Raw genomic sequence first — 18,016 nt, forward strand, 5'->3', positions numbered from 1 at the left:
TGGAGCTTTCTGTGGACATTGTTTGCCATGACATTGATTTTGCACATGTACAAGAGCTTTCCTTCACCTGTGTGCTTTTAACCAGAGCCAGGTGACACAACAGCCAGGCCTGGGGTTTGATTTGTTTGTAGCACTAATCAAACCCTCCCTGATGAGGGAGCCAGTGATGTGGCTAATTAAAAGAGAAATTAAAAGAGTCATCCAGTAAAGCTCCCTGTGTGATCCCAAGGGAGTTATAAATAGGCACAATGAAATTTCCTGGACCTTGTCCAGGACCCAGCTGTAATATTGTGCCTGACCTTTGAGGACTGATGTCTAGAAATGTTCACACCTCTGTCCCAGCAGCTCCTCCAGTAGTAAACAACCAGGCAAAGCAGAGTGTTGCCTTTTTCTGTGATAATGCCAAAAAAATCCTGTTCCCAGCTGTTCTTCCCAGCAGTGAGCAGGAAGCACCACTGCCCTCTCTAGGTAATAATGTTGCTCTGACCACTGCTGTGTCCCTGTGACATGTGGCTGTTGCCACAGTGTGAAATGTGGCCCTGGTGTGCTGCTGAATCAAAGGACCAACCCATCCAGCTGGCACCTCTGACATCTCTTCCCTCACTTGTTCATTTAAGTGCCTGGCACAGCTCAGAGAGGAAGGGACGGGACAATGGAAGTGCATTGTGACAGAGAACAAAAGCATGGTTTGTTCTGAATCCTGCCTGCAAGCTGTGCCCTCTGCTTTGATGTGTTCTTTGCAGGGGTGTCTGGTTTAGCTGGAGACGTGGCTGCCACTAAAATCGTTGAGTTGGCCAAAAAGAACCGTGAGGTCACTGCTGAGTTTGAGAGTGAGAGAGCCAAAGTGAAGCAGCTGAATCACAAAGTCAAGGAGCTGGAGAGAGAAGTGAGGCGTTTTTCTTGTTCTTTTTGCACAATAAAACATGGCAGCCCAGCCTCTGGGATAGAAAACGGGTTTGGTTCATGTTCCCATGTCGAATTTGCTCTTAAATCTGTGTTTGCTTTGGGTTATGTTCATTTCTGTCCATGATGTGTTCCCTCAGCTGTTTCACCTCTGCAGACAGGAGGAGCTAGGAAAGGATATCCCCAAGTTGCAACGAGCCAAGGATTTATCAAACAGCAGTTAGGAATGTTCACTTGTAGAAGCACAGAGACTTTTCTACCAGTTTGGCAATGCTATTTCTCTTATTATTTTTTTTTTGTGAGGAGAAGCAAATTTCACACCTTTATGTCTTACATTCCCACCTCGTTAAGAGCAGTCAGCAATTAGTTCTTTATTCTTCTAAGCTTTTGTTATCCCTGTAATGAAAGCTGTTTTCTGGAATAAGTACTTACAGAACTGAGACGACACCAAACTATATTATATAAGACAGCAAATCTTCACTCAGGCAGATTAAATTTTCTGGTTTACGGTGACTTTTTGCCAACCTTTCACAGAAGTAATTTTACTCAGGTGGCTGCTGAATTGAAAATGAGATGTCCTGATGTCAATATTTGCTTTGTCCTTTGGCTACTGCTCCTCTTCCTTACACAGTATTGGTGATTTTTTAATACAGCTTTAAAATTTTTTTCTGAACTTTGCTTCCTGAGAAGACATCAGTTAAATGAATCAATAATGCTGACAGATGCATTTTGACTCAGTCTTTCACCATCACTTATTATCATGAGTCATGCATCTACCTGAATTGCACCCCAGCTACCTGAAAGATCAAGAAGTCATAGATTAAATTAAATTTTGGAGAACTTCTGCATAAATCCACAGTGTTCTGGTCACAGGGGTCTTGTCAAACAGTTGGCAGGTTGGCAAACAAGTCACAGGTGTAGTTTGGGACCTACAAAATCACACAAATAGTGAAGCAGTTCATGAATAATTTAAGGAAAAATCAACTTGGTTCCTCTCCCCTACTGCAGAAGTGTAATGACCATTATTCAAACAAAAATTAAATCTTCTCGGATTCTGGCACAAAAAGAAAGGAGCACAAACATTTCAAGATGAAGACGTAAATGATGTGTAAAATGAAAGCAGTGTTTGACACTGGGGGGTATCTACCAAAAATGCAGAATGATAGATAGAAAACACTGTTATTTTACATATTTTTAGCTCTTTCCTTGCATAAAAACTGAAAAATCTGTAAATCATAAGTATTTTACCATGATTATGTTCCCCTAAACAGAATGGAAGGTGTGGCCACTGAACAATCACTTGGCAAAGTGTGGACCACGTAAGCAAAGGGATGTTTGCAGAAAATTTCCTGAGAGCTGGAGCCAGCAGCTGCTAGCTCCAGCTGAAATTCCTCATTATCAGTTCATTGACTACAAAACTTTATGAACTGGATAGAAAGACTGACCCTAACCCATGAAAAAGGGTGAAAGTCAGAAGTCTTAAAGTTTTAAAGTCTTAAAGTCAGAAGTCTTTAGCTCAGCTAGAGCTGCCTCTGAGTTTTTCCCCAGATGGCCCTTTAATGAGGGAGCTCTTCCTTAGAGCCTTCTTTAATTCAGGCAAATAATCAAGATTTTCTACCCACCTCAAATAATGAAGTCCCAAACTTTTAAAACACTTCCTGGCCTTTCCAGCCCCAAATTTCTGTACTCTCATCCATTTAGAAATATTTGCAACACCAACATAGGGCATGATTCAGAGCAGGAGGAGTTGTATGTCTGTTTTCCTTTGCTGTGGCAAGCAAGCAGTGACAGAGTCTTTATACCTAAATATTGTTTAAAGCAGTTAAAAATTGCTGCTTTAGAGCTCCCAACTAAAGAAAAAGAGCCTTAACACCATTAAATCTCAGTTTCAGGGTGTCAGGTAGAGTTCTCCTTTTATATTCCTCTGTTGAGTACTGTTTGCTTTTTATGAAATATTCTGGGTTGTTTTTGAATTATGTATATAAACATTAATTTGAGGTAATTTTGGTGATAAAATGCCTCAGAAATCTCCATACTTGAAATTTGATCCCATCTCAGCAAGTCAAAGACATGTTCTGAAGTTATTCCACAGTAAAATGCAACATGACTCTTTGGGAAGCATTTCAGAAAAAAATAATTATGCTTTACTACTGATTGTGTTAAAAAAACAAGGGAAAATTAAGGGGTTTTTGGGTTTTTTTAGAGTGCATAAACATCCAAGTTATACTTTTTTGCTAATTAATACTCCATGGATTGATGCTGTTCACTGCATCCATTCTACACTAACAATGAGGTTCTTTTCCAGCTCCAGGCAGCCACAGAAAAAATCCATTCCCTTGGTGGTGATGCTGCAGGAATCAAGGAATCAACTCTGAAAATGCTGGAAGGAAACTTGGTAGGAATTGTAATTGAAATGAGGAAATCAGCAGCTGATACTCAGCTCCTTTGTAGAACAAGGATGTATCTCTGTCTCCACTTTTGGGACCAAATTCCCCTGTACCTCCTCTATGCCCCAAAAATTAGGTCTGGAAAAAAAAATCAGTGGTCTTGATGGATCCATGGCTGTTAATCACTTCAGTTTTTCCCTGAGGGTTCTGTTCTCACCGAGTGCATTCTTCTCCTCCCAGGCTGAAAATCCAGAGGTGAAAGCACTGCAAGAAAAATTGAGCACAGCCAACGTAAAAGTGACAGAATATCGGAACCAGCTCCAGAATCTGAAACAGGAACTGAAGCTGACCCAAAAGGTACCACTGCAGGGAGCAGTCTGGGGCTGGGATCGCTGCAGGAGGTTCAGGCTGGGGAAATTGGGAGGTTTTTGGCCTTTGGTTGGCCCCCAGGAGCTGTTCCAGTGGAGTAGGGAAGTGAGGAAGACACAAGGAATGGGTTTGGAATTGAAATTGTGCTCCTGGGCACAGGGATCTCATGTTTTGCCTCCAGCTGTCCATTGGACACAAATCCTTCTGAATTTTAAAGTCCCAGATCAGCAGAACTGTTTGTGACATAGATCCAGGTTCTTTGCTCTTTTCCCATACATTTAATTATGTATTTACTTTTAATGCAGTTTCCAGTCCCATAGGAATCAATGGGATTAAAGGTCATGCTTGAACTAAAGCATGTGTTTAAAGAGTTTGTTGGAATGACATCCAGAATAACCTTTCCCTCTGATTCATGATGGATTTAAGTGTTATTATGTGCTCTGATTCTCTTTGGTTTCCCTCCTCTGTGTAGGAGCCCTGCAATGCAGCTCATAGTAGAGAATATGGTCCTAAAAATAGAACTCTGCTGACCTTTTTATAAATAATTTAAATGCTCTTCATACTAAGTTTAGCTGTGTCAGAATTTTGCAAGGGAGATTGGTTCAATTCCTGGTGTGTATGAAGACAATATCTCTACTCTGCTCCTGGTTAATTATGGGTAAATATTCATCATATCAAAAATAACTGTGTATATTAAAAACTGCTTATGTTCCCTGTTAGAGAGAGCTGCTTTTCCTTCCCTCTCCCCAACACATCCTTTTAAGCCTTATTGTTGATCCTTATTATTAATCCTTTTTCCCAGATTTTAGCCAAAGAAGTGGGGGAAGATGTGAATATCCAAAATCTCATGGCCAATTCTGGCAACTGGCGTGGACGAGCTCAGCAAATTCTTCTTCTCCAAACTAAGGTAAGTTACGACCCTGCAAGGTGCCATTTCAGCTGGACTTCTCTTTCTAAGTAGAGTTATCACCTCAGTTTAAGGTAAAAGTACTGTTATTCCTTCATTAATTCTTAACATCTCTTTGTCAATGTGTGCACACCATGTTAATGACTCTGCAGCCCTGCAAGCTTTGGTATTCCAGCTGGGAATCTTTCACATCTGTGTCAAAGGAAGGAGTTCAGTGACCTTGGAGAGCTGTGGCAGCCTAGTTCAAGTCCCAGGGTGTTCTGAAGGTGCCTCTCTCTCCACTGGGAACAGAAGGAGCCTTGTCAGTGTCTGTGCTCTGACTTAGACACCTTTGTTCAGAGCTTGGAGTCAGATGGGAAGAATTGAGGCCAGATCAGGCTTTCAAGTTGTTCCCTCGGGAGCTTCAGTGAAATCTTTAACTCTTGAGTCTTCTGAAGGGCAGAGTTTAGCTGAAATGTCAGCAGGAGGCAGTTTTGTCTGCATCTAAATAAAACTTCTCTCAGGAAATTTGATACGTAATTTTCCTATTTTTCTGCTGTTCAATGCCATCAAACTGTGATTTTTTTTTTTTCACTCTGAGACTTTTAACTTCTGCTTTCCCTTGAGCAAATTCCATTTCCCCCTGTTTTATCCCTGCCTGGGGTTCATCTGACCACTGTTCCTGCTGTTCTTTGCTCTAATGTACAGGTTTCTTTCTGATCCAGACTCCTCCGGCCCCTTCTGTAGTCAGTGGGGATCTTGTAAATCCAGTCACTGGATCAAAAGTGAGGCAGGTTCCTGCAATGCAGGGCAGAGGAACTGAGCTGTGGCAGTGCCCAGTTCCTTCTACTGCCTGTGAAAGCAGCCTGCAGTGAGCAGCAGACAAGCTGAGTTCCCTGGATTCACACAGCAGCAATTCCAATGCTCTGGAGTGCCTGTCTGGCCTCCAAATGGGGCTCCACAAAGGCACAGAGCTCCCACATGTCCCAATTCTCCATCCTGCACAGATGCCCTAAAATCTGCATGTTTATTAGCAGCTAAATTTCAGTTTGAAAAACCAGACACTGCTAGTGTTAATTAACCATGAAAATATCAAGAGTAATCTGAGCTGCCTTTGGCTGTGTCCTCTTCGCCCTGTACCTGTGGGAAAGCTCTGGGTGAGTTGTCATTGTTGTGCCATAGGTTCAGGAGCTGGAGCATAAACTGAGTCATCAGAAGATCAGAGCTTCACTGCTTGAGGTGGATGAGGGATTGCTGGCATTTCCTGATCCAAGGAAGTTGTCAGTCCAAGAGAAGAACTTGCTGAAGATTCGCAGCTTGGAAAAAGAAAAGAAGGAATCTTTGGAGGTAGAATCCTGTGAGCTGACAGAGTTCTGTTTGGGTGTGGAGCACTGTGTAATAACCTGTCCTGCCTTCAGGGTGTTTACAGCCTCCCCAAAACCATTTCACAAACCCACCTGATCTGCTAGAGGAAGCTCTGCCCCACTTCACAGCCAAGCCCTGCTACAGCTGTCCCCAAACTCCTTAGCACCCCTGTCACCCCTTGGCCAGGTGTGCATTCTTCATCCCAAATACAGACATCCTCTCATACCTCTTGTATCTGTAGGACTCTGGCCTTCTCCATTTGAACAGAATAATGGAGAATCAGAATCCAGAAAAATGGAAAATCATCCCAGACCACCTGGATTCCTGAGCAGACAGACCCTTTTTGGATGCTGGCAAGCAGGCAGAAAATAGCATTTATAATTTCTGCTTCCCTAGGAATAATACAGTATTCCAGTCCCATTTTTTTAGAATCTACCAGGTCATGTGTGATTCTTTTTGCTTTACTTGGTGATAAATTATAATACTCATTTCCTTTTACATCACTGCAGAAACTCTCTGAGCAACACAACACTCTCCAAAAAAACCATGAGGAATTGAAAAAAAAACTTGATGCCTCAAAAGCCAGGAACCAAATTCTGTGTGCAGAAGTGAAGACGCTGAAGGGACAGATTGGAACCTTGCTGGAGAAAGGGAAACATGATGATGAACTCATAGATGCCTTGCTGGTACAGTCTGTGTTGGTCCCAGCCCTGTTTCTATAGGTGGTAAAACATGATGTCCTTTCATGGCACACACCACCTTAGGGTGCACAGGAGCCTGATGGATCCAGCTCTGACAGCCAGAGGTTTCTCTGTCAGCTGAAATCCTTCTGCATTTTGGATCAGGTCATGTAAGGGCTGTGAGACAGCACCAGGTGTGCCAGTTACAGTCAAGTGCCCTGAACTGCAGGGACTGGCAGAAACATTTTGCAGAAGGATTGAAATAGGTAGAGGAAGGGCTTCAGTCCTGACCCAAGGTGCTGGCCTGTGTTCTTTGTTCTGCTTTCAGCTGCCCTGGTAGATTTTTTTTCCTTAGAATGCCTGCAGTCCTGCAGGAATTTCTTTGTTTGTAACAAAACTGCCATTTATTTTGTTGCACAGCCCACAACACACGAGCACTAAACCATGTGCACACTCATATTCAGTAGCTGAGAGGATCTGGCCTCTTCAAAACCAAGAGTTTTAACAAAGGCTCAAAGATGCTGAGAAAGAAATAAATGGCTGCTGTCATGGTCCTGCAATGGTTCTAAGCAGCCTTCCTCAATTAAAATAGCAAATATAGTAGAGAATATGCCACCTCCTAGCAGGGTTAATTCTGTATTTCCTGATCCAACTCCTCACTAGTTTCAAACCACTCAGATTTCCCTGCTGCTGTGAGTGGGTTTTAGCTCAGCTAGAATTCACCCTTCTCCCACCAGGCACTGTGGGTGCTGACCAGCAGATTAGGGGAACCAAAAAGCACTTGTCACTTTTTCTGAGTATTCCTACTAAAATTAGTACAGAAAGATGCAAGTTTATTTGGGAAGGGATGGTTAATCTCTTTTATCCCTTCTATCACAAAAGCACTTTACTTGCAGGTTGTTGGCCTGACAGAACAAACTGCCTGACAGGTATTAGATTTGTCAGTGTGGAAAAAACCTCCAAAATACTGGTGAAGCAGCCTGGCCTTGTATCTGTCACCCCACAGTACCCTCAGCTATTACTATCACATGATCTGATCATGTTCTAATTCCACAAAAAGCACATTGAAATCTTGAGTTTCATTCATTTTATGGAAAAAGTCACTTCTTTATCAAAGGCCAGCCTTTCTTGCTCTGTTTTCTGCTACACTGAGCAGCAGAACTGGCAGCAAATTGAATCTGACCATAGCTCAGATCAACATAACAAATAACATTGCCAAAGTGGCACCAGTGACACCAGTGGAATGGGCTTGGCAGGGTGGGAGCTTTCCCTACCATTCCTAAATGGATATTTATCTTGGGGGGGGTGGGTTTTAAATAATAATTATGTACAAAATAAAGATCTCACCTGTTTCTATTTTACCAGAGCCAGCAGAAGCAAATGCAGGAGATCTTAAAGGGCCTGAGCCAGAAGGAGGATGGGAACAAGGGATCTCAGGAGATGATGGGGCAGCACTTGGACCCTGAGATTCAGAAAAAAGGTACCCTGATAGATGAGCTCAGCAAGTTGGTGGTTGACAGAGAAACAAAGCTTCAAATGCTGGAGAAGGAGGTTGGGCAGCTCACACTTCAGGTAGGCAAACAAATTAATTAGAGGAGCACACCTGGTAATCACTTTAGATCTGCTATTCCACTTCCTTGTCCTTTGTTATCTGGGATGGTCGCTGCCTCCAGACAGTGATCCCTGTCCTGATGACAGTCTTTCCTGATGGAATGATAAAGCAGGAATTCTCTTTTGTACTCCTCAGCTCCTTTGTGCATAACTTGAGGCTGTTTCAGCAGCAGCAAACACAGAGATACCAATCACGTCCACACATGGGCCGTGTCAGGACTGTCACTGCCTGACAGCAGGACTTGGGGCTGCACTGGGGACTCCTCAGTGCTCAGCACCCTTGGCTGCTGGAAGGAGGAAGCAAACAAATGTGTCACATCAACATCAGCAGCTGCTGCTGTCTCCCAGTCAGGATTTGTGAAGAGTATTTGGGCATCCCATTCATTAATCCAAAGCCCTCCTGGGGTTATGGTGAGGTTGTGAATCTGCCAGATACCTCAGGAATGGGGGCTGGAGCATAGATGTCAGGATCAAACCTTGGTTAGGGACACAAACCTGCTATGCTGGCAGTGATGCTGCTTCACTGTGGGTTATTAATGCACTCCGATTTCATATGAAACTGCCCTTTTTACTGACTTCTGCTTTGTTTTCATCCTGGGAATTAAAGCAAAGCTTCTGCAGAGTCCTGTAAATCAAAAGTTCTGCCTTGCTTGTAGCAATGATCAAAAGCTGCTGATTTGGCATTGGTGCAGCTGTTTTCCTCTGAACTACATAATTTGTTTTATAACATGCTCCACCATTAACAGAAGAAATCTGCCCATCCACAGGACAAGTCAGGAGCTGCTCATCCCCCATGCTCTGAGCACTCAGGATTACCTGAGGGGTCAGGCAGCAGCAGAGCTGGAAGGACAGAATCTGCCTGGTAAGAAGATCAGAAAGTCAGTATTTCAAGTTTGAGTAATCCAGGAGCTTGGTTTTCCCAGGGAGTTTCATCAAACCACAAGTGCTTTGTGCCAACAGCTGTGGCAGCCTGTTTGCAATATATGGGAATCTCTAATCACATTATCTCTTGGACTTTTGTCCTGAAACTGAGAAGAATGTAGACTTGCAGACATTACTAGATTTGGCATGGTGGTAGTGCAGTTATTTCTCCTCCTGCCGCTCAGATAATGTTTATGTGGTCAGCTTAAGTGCCTGGGAGTCTTTTCCCTTATGAGATGTGGGGCTTCTAAGGAGCAGATTTCTGTGAGCAGGGTGGGGAGTGAATGCAAAATGCCATTTTAGGTAAGCATTAAATCACTGGTGCATTATTTAAATCAATAAATGCTCTTTGAGTAGGATTTACATGCAGAAATGTTGAAAACACACCGCATCGTTTGTTCTTACCAAACACCCTCTTTAAAGCCTTGCTGAGGACTGTGTAAATTACACTATCTTAGTGCAGCAATAAATCTGATTTCTGTTTACACTGATGTGACTCTGGGTCACTCTGGCTGTGTAAAGGGACCATGGTACCACTGCAAGTTATAGCCTTTCCTGTTAAATTGCTGCTGAGTTTGTTGCTAAAGAGTTCATAGTCTAATTGATAGTGAGGATTTGAGACTGGTCTGATGGGGATGGGGGAAATTTTTCATCAAGATAAAGTTACAGCTGATCTCTTCTGTGTAATTTCCTCCCTCATTACTTTAGACACCCAATTTGGCTTTAAAATCAGCTGAGTATCTCTGGGTCTAAGTAAAGCATTACTATAAAATGTAAGAAGAATTCTATGGTTTTGAGTTGGAGTTAAAACATCCTTAATTTAAAAGTTTCTGCATCCTTCTGGCTGTTTTAATTCCCACCCCCCTCCCCCCCCAACTTCTAATTCTGCAGAAGTTGTTGTGCTCTCCTGGAGCAAATTTATATTTTATCCCCTTTTTTTTTTTCACCTCACATGTCTACTGATGGTAACAGGAACCAAAGTTGGGTAATGGCTTTGTGGAAACCACTAAGTGCAATGCATAAATTATTGCTTGTGTACAAGGCCAAGGGCTCTGTAGTGGAAAGAGCTGACGTGTCAGGTGGGCAATGAGTGATCCTGAAAAACTCTGAGAGCTGTTAATGACTTGGCCAGCAAGGCTCGCTCCTTCCATTAACTTTAATATGCTGATGAACTCTCAGTTCTGTTTGGCTCTAGTGAATCATCTTTTCCCATCAGAAAAGGTGAAATGAAAAATAGTATAAATAGATGCTAAACCTTTTGGAGATGGCAGAGTAAAAATCTGCATTTTTAGACTGGGCCAAGACTGTCAGTATGAGCATTAACTTGATTTTAGGGTTAACCACTCCTAGCCCAGAAGGCACATCTGTCACTTCCACAAAACTAAGGCTTTATCCTCTTGTTAGCTACAGCTAAAGTAAGGAAACATGGGGTGAGTCTGCAGGGACTTGGCTTTGGGCAGCTGAATTTGTGTTGAGGAAACAAACACACACTGAAATGGGGTGTCCCAAACAAACACACACTGAAATGGGGTGTCCCAAACACACACACACCCCTAAATGGGGTGTCCCAAAGAAACAGACACCAAAATGGGGTGTCCCAAACACAGACACACCTAAATGGGATGTCCCAAACACATACACAGGTAAATGGGGTATCCCAAACAAGCACACACTGAAATGGGGTGTTCCAAACAAACACAGCTAAATGGGGTGTCCCAAACACACACACACTGAAATGGGGTGTCCAAAGCACACATACACCAAATGGGGTGTCCCAAACACACACACAGAGCTGAATGGGGTGTCCCAAACACACAGAGCTGAATGGGGTGTCCCAAACACACACACACACACACACACACACTGAAATGGGGTGTCCCAAACAAATACCTCCTGAAATGGGGTGTCCCAAGTACATGTCATCATCCATAAAACTCATCCAGGCTGGCAGTGATAACTCCAGTGTTATCAGCTGGCTCCTCCTCTTGCAGCAATGAACATGACAGATCTTCCTGAGAGTTTTCACAAAGCAGATTTCCTAAAGCTGTGTGAAAAACAATTTTTAAGGGCATTGGGAAATACAAGTTGTGCCCTGCACTGCAGAGCAGGGGTCACTTTGTTAGGGAATTCTGTGGCATACAAACTGCACAGAGCTGGGATTGCCTCTCCCAGTGCTGGGTGAAGGTGAGGTGAGGGAGCTCTTCCCTACAAAACACAGCTAGTGGGAAAGGACTGGAACTCTGGGAAGGCTGCCCTGTGTGAAGCCCCTAACACAGCTTTCCTCCCCCCAGCACAGTGTCTGCGATGGGCCACGTGCTCGTGGAGTCAGCAGCCACAACGCCTTTCTTCCTCATCCCACCTGGAAGGTGGGTATATAAACTTCATTTTCAGCAAGGAAAGTGCTCTGCCATGCTCTGCAAGCTGCTGGAAATCCTTGCTTTGCCTGCCTTGTTTCTGTAATGAAAGCTTCCTGCACCATCCCTCCTACCTGAAGCTGTCTAAGAGCTCTAACATCTGATTTCTCTCTTAATATTGTAATTGACTGCTTGTTTGACACCAATCTTTTTACTCCCAACCACCAAGATTTCTCCTGCTATTTTTGTTCTAAAGAAAGTCTTCCTGAAAGCAGAAAGGTCAGAGAAGTAATGAACTACATAATAATGGGATGCATGGGAAAACTGCTCCTTCCTTTCAGCACATTTTGGACACAAGAACAGCCATTGTGCAAGTGCTGCTTGGAGCCTTTCAGAGGGGGAAAATCAATAGCAGGACATTTAATAGTTTAGTGTAGCACTTGGGAGATACAATCTCCCTTTACTTTGGCAGTAGCAGTGGGAAGAGAGTCAGGAATAATGAATTGATCAGAGGTGGAAGTTTGTTTTCAGGGGTGATGGGGAGGGGAAGCATCTTTCTAATGACACTCGCTGTGACTTTATATCCAAATATTTCTGTGCTATTTATTGCAGTCTAGAGATGGGTGCTGGGGGGAGGTAGTGAGCCTGGCTCTGCATCCTGCCTTCACCTTCAGACAAGTGTATTGGAGATAGTGCTCAAATGCTGCTTTGTTTCATTCCTTTCATTTCAGGAGTGGGAACCAGGCTCTCTGTGCTTGTGCTTTCCTCAGGTCTGCTGGCACGGACGGCTCGAGCCGGGAGGCGCTGCTGGGACAGATCAAAATGCAAAGGACTCAGTGCCAGGTTGCTGAAGCAGAGAGGAAAAAGCTCTTGGAGCTGGTGGCTGTGCTGGAGAAAAGGTACAGCCTCATGCCAGCAGCATCCTTTGTGGGGTGCTGGGATCAGGGGGCACTGCAGAGTCTGGGACATGCACTACAGAACATCACACGCTGCCATCCTTGCCTTAAATAGGGGGTTTTCAATTTTTTTCTGCTCAATTTCCCTGCCTGGCTGATGATTCATTCTTTTTTATTATTCTTTTAGAACAAAGGGCAGAAAAAAATGGAGCCATCTTCCAGCTTGCTGCACCTAGATAAAACCAGAATTGATGTATTTATACATGCATGGCCTTATTGAGGCAGCAGTAGTAAATACTGTAATTATTGTTAAAATATTCTCTTCCAAAGCTTTTCACATTCCTTTTTAAGTTTCATTGTATCCTTTTCTAAATGAATTTATTCTGGTTTAACAGAGGCATAGCAGTGATTTTTAAAAAAATTATATTTTCTATGCTTCAATTCAAGGTAAGATGATGTTAAAAGCCAACCATGTTTTAGGAGAGAGGGGAAAAGTGAAGTAATTTTTTCTGGACACCTTTCAGCTATTGGTTTTTTTTTTCCCCAGTATGTGTTATTTGATTCTCAAATCTGTATTCCAATATTGGAAATATATTCCTGTCTATATGCTTATCAATACAATAAGCACTGTTTGCTCGCTTGAATTTATCACAGTTGTCATTCTCACTTGTATAATAACTTTAGTCCTGTATGAATAATCACAGAAAAAACCAGATTTTTTTTCTTCTTTTAGAACTGTGGAAAAGATGCTTTTAAAGCTAAATTCTGGAAATACATGCTGGGAAAAATCTTTTTCATGTTTGTAAGCCCAGTGACTTTAATAGAGCTCTGCAGTCAGATGAGGATGGGGCTGTGATGGTAACTGAAGTGTGGCCACCACCAATATGGGATAATGAAAACCAGAGTCAATGAAATGCACAGTTGCTTGTAAAATGTGCCATAAACTGATGATTCAGCAGCTCCACAGTTATCACACATTTATCAAGCAGGTAACATAAATTTTGTGTGCAATAACTCTTGGAAGACCTCAGGGTAATATAGCACCAGTCAGATTTCAACATGAATATATTTTTAAAAATCAGATTTTCCTCCTCTTCCCTCCACTGCTGGGGTGTAACAAAGTTCAGGTAACACAGATAATGTTTAAATCAAGAGAAGAGCCCTGGGAATTGTTGTAAGTGGGATTTTTCTACAGCATTTTAATTTAAATTATTCCTATTGGCAGATGATTCCATTAAAAAAATCCCTCGGATCTTGCCATTTTTCCTCCAGTTTTTGTATAAAGTGGATGCCAGAGGACCACTGGGGTCAAATGAAAGTTTAGTGAATGCAGAACCACTGAGAGGAATAAAATGTCTCACAGCACATCACCAGCCTGGGAATTCACTGCCACAGGAGGTCGAGTCTTGCCTGTAGCTACATTTTTAAGCCAGTGATATAATTTTATTAGAGTTGTAATATTTTTTTTTTTCTAGTTATGCCAGCTAGGAGGGAAATAAACTAATCAAGGCTCAATTCAGACAGTAGCCAGCTTCCACCTGTGGGGTCAGGAGGGAAATTCTCTTATTCAGTCCAGTCCAGTGAGTCAATCTGTGTTTCTTTTTAGCTTTAAACTCCTTGGAATCACTTGGTGTCAGTCCCCACTGGCAGCATCAGATTTTTGCAGTTAATTTTCTGAGATGTTATTCAGGATGGAGAGAGGCAATTTGCTTTTTTGTGATGTAACCACCAGTTTCTTTTCCACCCTCTCCCATCCATGGTCATGTCTAATTGCCAAGTTTATTAAAAGCAGAAGTTTCTTTTCTCCCTCTCAGATAACTGACGCAAATTTAGACTGTGTTTTTGTAAACTATTTGCCTTCCAAGCTTTCCCAGAGTGACTAAAAAATTCAGTTTATTATTCCTGTAATAAAACTCCTCAGCAATCTGCAGCTTTCCTGCTCATCTGACGGGTGAATTCACACAGGGAGCCAGAATTAAGGGATCTGAGCAAACAAACCCATTGTTTCCAGCTGTACTCATTAGTTAATTCTCTTTTGCATATTTAGAAGATTTCACCTGTTACAATTTCACTGGGATTTCTGCCTTTGGATGCACGGAAAGTTCTTTCCCTTCTGTTGGGAGCTCTGCAGGAAGAAGCAGTACCAAGATAGATTTGATGTAGACGTGACACAAATGAGCTGAACTCTTTTTATTATTTTTTTTTTTCCCTGTCAGGGTGGAGGAGATCAGCAACAAAATCTTGGAAACTGAGAATAAGCTCCAGGAAGAGGAGTGGCAGAGTGACAGCTTGGAAGAGCAGCTCGAAAAGCTGCAGGTGGATGCAGGGAGCAGCACAAGTGCACAGGAGCCTGCCCTGGGGAGCAGAAAAGGTGAAGGGGAACCCTCAGCCCCAGCCACGTCCCCTATTTCACCTCTGGGCTTTACAGACAGCGACAAAATTCGGGCTCCACCTGCCAAACCCAGCCCAGGGCTGGAGCTTGCACGTGGTGATGGGACCTGCTCAGAGCCAGGAGCAAGGCAGCAGGAAAAATCCTGGCCCTTCTTCAGTGAAAAGGGTTTTCCCACAGCTCTGAGTGGGAGCAGGATTTTTGCAGCGTGTTTCCATGGGATAACTCCAGGGAAAAAGCTTTCCCCTGCTCTGTGCTGCCCACAGCTCCCTTTGCACTCGAGCCTGAGGGATTCAGCTGAAGGTTAAGAGCAGAATTAAAGGACATATCCCAATTTAAGGCCTGTCAGTGCCTATGAAAAACTATTGCTGGTGATGAAGTAATTAGATCTGGTGTAATTTATTATCCCATGAACGTGATAATCTCCTGCTATAAATATGAAAGCCTCCCTGGCATAGTTAAAGAAAAGGAATTCATGGTGGGTGTTAAATTTTTATTTCCCTGATCAGATCCTTTTATTGCTTAAGGACTCTGATTCTGTAAAGTGTCTAAACCAATAAAATGGCACATATTCTTAAGGAAAATTTTCCAGTGGTTTCCCTTTTTATGTGTATTTTCATAAAGTAAAAAGACTTCAAATGCCAGAAGATGAACAGCAGGGAGGGGAATTTCAATTTGGCAACAGTTGGGGTGGTGTCAGGCTGAATTAAGGTGACCAGAGGGACCACAGGGCTCATCAGAGACCTTGGATGAGCCTTTCAGAGGGACCTTTATACTGAATGGGGACTGAATGGGTGCTTCAAACCTCCTCCTCTCTGTAAAACATGGATTTGTTCCTTAGAGCAGGATTTAGGATTTTTGCGTCCATGGAAGGGGCTCCAGCCCACACTGACTCATTCTCATGTGGTTTTTTATGAGCACTGCTTCTTAGAGTTGTCTCACCTGTATTAACTGAGAGCAGAAACATTTAGATCCCAGAAATGTGGGATCAATTTGGTGCTGTTTTGTACAGAATTTAACTGAGTTTCTGAGGGCTCAGACTTTTACACAACCTGGTGAAGTGTTGATGTGTTCTGTTACCAAATCTTCCCCTTGCAAGCTCCAAGAGAAACAAACTCTCCAGGTCCTGAGGCTTTTTGGTCAAGTTTTGTTGTGCTGTAGTAAAGTTTTCGTAACTCCCCTGGTAGCTGGCATTTCATAGTCAGAGGAAGAAGCTGTTTTCACCAAGTGACAGATCCCTTCTCACTAAATATTTAGTTCATTAATCTCCTCTGCTTAAGGACTAAAAGCAAAAGTAGAAAAGGATTGGCAGTAAGGCTAATAAGGAGAAATCCCCTCTAAATCCACCAGATGAGTAGGTAACAATCTATTTCACTCCCCTGCTTCGATGAGGGCTTTGTGATGTGCCAAAACTGGAGTTTGTACAAGAACCAAGACTACAAATCTGTAGTACACCTCTCCAGCAGAGCATGGAGGTTATCTCAATGCTTTCATGGCCAGTGGTTGAGGAAATAAGAAGAAATTAAAAGCTTGAATACAAAATAGAGACTAGAGAACCTGCTAATTAACATAATATTTTCCTTTCTTTCTGAATGTGCAAAATTGTAGAGAGCTGATCTAATTGCTAGTCTAATGTTCCTGGTCTCTTCAATCCAAGGGAAGTAGATAATGATGCTAAGGAGCTGCAAACAACCCAGTTGTGTTTTAAAATTATTCAAACTTTTAATCTTATGTGCTTTTTTTCCTGTTTTATCCAAATTCCAAATTATCAAAGAATAATCCCAGAGGAGGGATAGGTAAGTAACAGCAGGTTTTCCTCAGCACTGTAAAGTACAGCCTCAAGATCAAAAGCATTTTTTAGCTGTACAATGCAGCCTTTTCTTCTCATTTGTTTTTGTCAGAGTTCAGTGCTCTCCAACCAGATAATTCCACACAAGGAGAGTTTAGATTTTTAATAACAAATGTACTTATTTGAAGATATTTGATGTTATGAGGGATATGAATTGGGAAAAGGGATACAGAAGTGTGCCAACATGACAACACAAGCACAAACCAACAATTGCTCAGTAGGAGCACAGCACAGATCTCAGCCTGGCTGATCCCTATCCTGGTGCTGTATTCCCAATTATAAGGACTGCAACCAGCTCCAGCCTGTTGTTTTCTTCATTTAGCTGGTTTCTTGATTTTTATAATTTATTTGGGGCTGAACCACACAAATCCTTCCCTCACATTACCTGGCTCCAGGTAGGCAGTGCTGGCTATTGAGAAAAGCCATTTATTTACATTTGCTAAAATGATTCAGCCTTTTATCTACAGCAGAGATCACCCTGCAGTCCCCCAGGGCTGGGATAAGTTCAGCATCCTCTGCAATAGCTGTGCTCCCTTCCTGCACTCCTTTCTGAGCTCCCTGAACACTTCTCTGGTCCTCCTTCCCCTGTAGGGATTCACTGGTCACAGGGTTTGCTTCTCCAGTCCCAGCTGTAAACTTGAATTACATTTTCTCTATAACCCTAAAAAAAAAATTCTAATTTTTTTTCTTTTTGGAATGACCAGAGCTGCATGTTTTGGGTAGACCTTTATTTAGAAAAGCATTCTTGAGTTAGAACCTTGGTTTAAGTACACTTTGAAGTACATTTAACCCACATTTTGTTTATGCTGAGGATCAAAGTGTTTTAAGAAGTTGTTTCAGTGGGTGCCACTTGCAAACTTTGTCCCAGCCACAGCTGTAATAATCTGAAACACAATTACAAGATTAACATCAAATTAATCCTTTTCAGCTGTTTGTGACCTCTTGTTTTGGTCACTTCAATATTTTGGATTCATTGTTTTCCTCCCTATGTATGTAGGCACGTATTTAGCCCTGAAATGCAAATTCATCATGTTTTCATTTTGCTGGAAGGAAATTAAAATAAGTCTGTCATATATTTATGATATGGATGTAATATAGAATTTAGAAGATCAAATATTTATTTGAAAGCATATATATATATATATATATATATATATATATATATAGTATATTTATTTAAGTATATAGTTTGAGAGAATAAATTCAGTGTTTTTTGACATTAACTCAGCGTGCTGCCAAAACTGATTTGCTGTTTCACTAAAACTCCACTCTGTGATTGAATCTCCAGCCCAGCCCAGCCTCCCCTTGCCTGTGAGTGACAGAGAGGAGCTCTCTGCATCCCTGCCCGAGCTGCCCCTGGAAGCTCAGGAGGAGGAGCTGAGCAGGAGGTATGTTCTCCCTTTCTC

At 42.4% G+C, this 18,016-nt stretch overlaps 1 protein-coding gene and 1 long non-coding RNA gene across 13 annotated transcripts in view; one reads left to right on the forward strand and one right to left on the reverse strand.

The window, feature by feature from the left end:
* Positions 1-18,016, forward strand: part of CCDC13 (coiled-coil domain containing 13) — a 33,178-nt gene that overhangs the window by 8,439 nt on the left and 6,723 nt on the right. For 4 of the 12 annotated variants that reach the window (XM_085562688.1, XM_085562692.1, XM_085562718.1 and 1 more), the window contains 11 exons: positions 744-886; positions 3,209-3,298; positions 3,531-3,647; positions 4,462-4,566; positions 5,728-5,892; positions 6,420-6,596; positions 7,956-8,162; positions 8,969-9,063; positions 11,414-11,488; positions 12,208-12,375; positions 14,589-15,345. In XM_085562688.1, coding sequence (XP_085418814.1) covers positions 744-886; positions 3,209-3,298; positions 3,531-3,647; positions 4,462-4,566; positions 5,728-5,892; positions 6,420-6,596; positions 7,956-8,162; positions 8,969-9,063; positions 11,414-11,488; positions 12,208-12,375; positions 14,589-15,069 — 1,823 coding nt within the window. In that variant the 3' untranslated portion in view covers positions 15,070-15,345. Of the gene's footprint in view, positions 1-743; positions 887-3,208; positions 3,299-3,530; positions 3,648-4,461; positions 4,567-5,727; positions 5,893-6,419; positions 6,597-7,955; positions 8,163-8,968; positions 9,064-11,413; positions 11,489-12,207; positions 12,376-14,588; positions 15,346-17,898; positions 17,999-18,016 lie in introns of those variants that run through there. The other 8 variants (XM_085562734.1, XM_085562712.1, XM_085562728.1 and 5 more) reach the window with 6 other exon arrangements.
* LOC116183184 (uncharacterized) lies at positions 741-12,214 on the reverse strand. The gene is made up of 2 exons (XR_014950378.1): positions 12,145-12,214; positions 741-11,166 (listed from the first exon to the last, which is right to left on the reverse strand). It is a non-coding gene; the product is annotated as an uncharacterized LOC116183184 (long non-coding RNA).

This window comes from Lonchura striata, chromosome 2 (genome assembly GCF_050655825.1).
Source record: "Lonchura striata isolate lonStrDom1 chromosome 2, ASM5065582v1, whole genome shotgun sequence".
NCBI classification, from domain to species: Eukaryota; Metazoa; Chordata; class Aves; order Passeriformes; family Estrildidae; genus Lonchura; species Lonchura striata.